We start from the raw sequence: 2,808 nt of genomic DNA on the forward strand, positions 1-2,808 counted from the left end.
GGTACAATCTACGGCCTTGGCAGTGTTCAGTACAAGAACAGCAGTCCATCTGTGCCAATTCCTGTCTCACTGCAGCGCAACCTAGACGTTGATATGCGCATGTCTGGCTTTGAGACCACCATTTCTGAAGTCAAGGAAGACATTGCTGGAGTCAAGGAAGATTTCAGTGCTTTGAAGGCAGAAATCAATGCTTTCAAGACTCAAGTAACAGGGGGGATGTCAGCTAGCCAAGCAACTCTCAACATTATTCTGCAAACTCTCCAATCTCAAGCTTCCACTCCTGCCTCAACTGCACAACCATCTCAGCCTCAAGCTCAGTCACAACCTCAAGGTCAGCCCCAAGCTCCAATTCAATCTCAACATCAGCCACAAGCTCAAGGTCAGTCTACGGCTCTACCACAACATCTCACGATCAATAACCCATCTGAGTTAGATAGGTGGTGCCAAGACCTTGGTATGTAAGGTTTGGTCAGTTGATATATTAAGCTTCAATCTTTTGTGTACTTTGTTTCAAGTTGTATTATCTTTTGAATGTTTAAAACTGCAACTTTTATGTAATATATTTTAGTTTCTATGATATTTTAGCTTTTAATTCGCATTTTGCATTTTATAAAAATTTCAAATTGGTGCTTTATAATTGTTTTTAATTTTTTTTTATAATTATTAAAACTACCCACGAAAACAATCGTAGCAAACCGTAGCTTATTGCTACATTACCATCCGTGTCAAACCGTAGCACATTGCCACGCATGTTTCGTCTCAAATCGTAGCAAAGTTGCTACGAAAATTTTCGTGGCAATACGTGGCATTTTGCTACGTTTTTTGACACGCGCTGTTTTTGCTACGCTCGTATACGTACGTTTTGTGTTTCGTAGCATTTCGTGGCTTCTGCTCCGTATAGCCACGAAAATTTGGTCATACCCACGAAAATTAACGTGGCTGTGGCCCTGTTTTTTACTAGTGATATTGCATAATTTAGATTTGGTTGACCAAATTATGAGATAGTATACTAATAATTTAACAGATGTAAACATATTTAACTCATTACTTAATTTAATTTTAATTTATTTCTGTTTTACTAAATTCAAATGACCTCAAGAATATCAAGACATACAATATGCTAAGCTTCTGATATTTGTTATATTAACTACTGTTGGGAATTATCTTTTAGGGGTTGTACCAATTCAAGATTTAAGAAATTTTCAAGCATAAAATATTTTCAGCCATAATTATTAAAGAGAAAAAAAATTATTGATAAAGGTTTTGTTATATACCCCTTCGAATACAATATTATAGATCTGACCTAGCAATCAAAATATGAGCAACGCATGGGTTGAGAATCTCCTTCTGTTTCATTCTTCTTTAACCATCGTCGACATTTTTTATTAAGTAGAAAATCTCCTTGTAAGTTTGAAGATTATTCTTCTTCACATCATTTCACTCTTCTGTGGTTTCAATCTGATACATAGTAACATAGATATATTTTGAGTCAAGCACATTTGGTTCGAGAAAGAATTTCATCACATGATGACGTGTTAACAGCTATCCCTCTGCAAAAAAAAGTTAAAAAGAACTCAAAACTGCATAGCGGAAGATAACTAAATGTCATCTATCACTTAAAACTTTATTACTTATTTTCTTGCTAAACAACTATTATATGAACTATTTACCACAAAAAAAAAAACTATCATATAAACTGTCTACACCACTAACCAATGTACACCTGCGAATTTCTGAAAGCCATCTATCAATTTGCTTCATCCTTTTCAAAATCATTTTGTGCACAATATCGATTGTGTCTGCAACTTCAAAACGTTTTTAAGAGGAAAAGAAATTATATGAAAGATAAAAGCAAAGGTTACTTTGTGGAAAAATATTAAGCAGTTTGGAATAATTTTATAAACAGATTTGTTGTCGAAGTGGTTTGAGAGTTCATTTATAGTTGATGTAATAGAGGAGGTGGAGATCGTGCTTGTAGTGGTTAAGGCAGTTAAAACCAATTTTTTTTTTATTTTACGTGGAAAAGAAATGAATTGATTCGTTTCATTTTTTTTTTTAATAATTGATTCTCTTAAAAACTTAAACATTAAATATGTGGCAAAATATAATTGGTCAAGTGACTTGTGATTTAGTATATAAAGGATGACTTCATTCTGGTTGTGTTTTTCTAAAATTTTTGGAATATTTTCCGGTTTTGTTAATCAGATATATATTTTTTTTGCTCCGATCTTCGTTGTAATGATTATCGCAGATTGTTCGACGGGTACCAAGATTGTTCGCAGATATCCAGAGAATCTTTTTTTGGAAAAGATCTAGTCCAGAACAATTTTAACCAAATAAAAAGATCTATTTTCATCTAAATAACTTTTATCGTGTAGGTAATGAAAGTGATTACAGTCTGTTGTGAAGCGGAAAACAATTTCAATTGTTAAAAAGCGCGGAACAAGATCATTTTGATATCAATGTATTGGCAACATCCAAAAATTTCGTTTTGGACTTCATCATTGATTTTTTTTGTCGTATTTGTCAGTTCATATTTTCTAACGGGTTAGATTGTTTTTCAAGAATTTGTTTTGGCTCTATTGATGTAGTGCATCATATCAAATTTTATGTTATTGTGTTCGATAAACAATATTGAATTAAAAAAATTTAGACAAAAAAAGAACTCCTTACCTCTCTTTTCTTACCTTTTCCATTTTTTTTCTCCTTTTAACTCAATAAAGAAAACAATTCTACTCACTTTCTCTTGTTCTTCTTACATTTTTGTTAGATGACTTAAATCTAACTTAAACTCTATTTTTTAGAGCT

The 2,808-nt window shown here is 32.6% G+C and overlaps 1 protein-coding gene across 1 annotated transcript in view; it reads left to right on the forward strand.

Annotated features, from left to right (window-relative positions):
- Positions 1-462, forward strand: part of LOC106314849 — a 1,738-nt gene extending 1,276 nt beyond the window's left edge. Inside the window, exon 5 of the mRNA XM_013752661.1 lies at positions 24-462. Coding sequence (XP_013608115.1) covers positions 24-462 — 439 coding nt within the window. The remainder of the gene's footprint in view (positions 1-23) is intronic.
- Positions 463-2,808: the final 2,346 nt, after the last annotated feature.

The sequence above is a fragment of the Brassica oleracea genome, chromosome C9 (genome assembly GCF_000695525.1).
Source record: "Brassica oleracea var. oleracea cultivar TO1000 chromosome C9, BOL, whole genome shotgun sequence".
Classification (NCBI taxonomy): Eukaryota; Viridiplantae; Streptophyta; class Magnoliopsida; order Brassicales; family Brassicaceae; genus Brassica; species Brassica oleracea.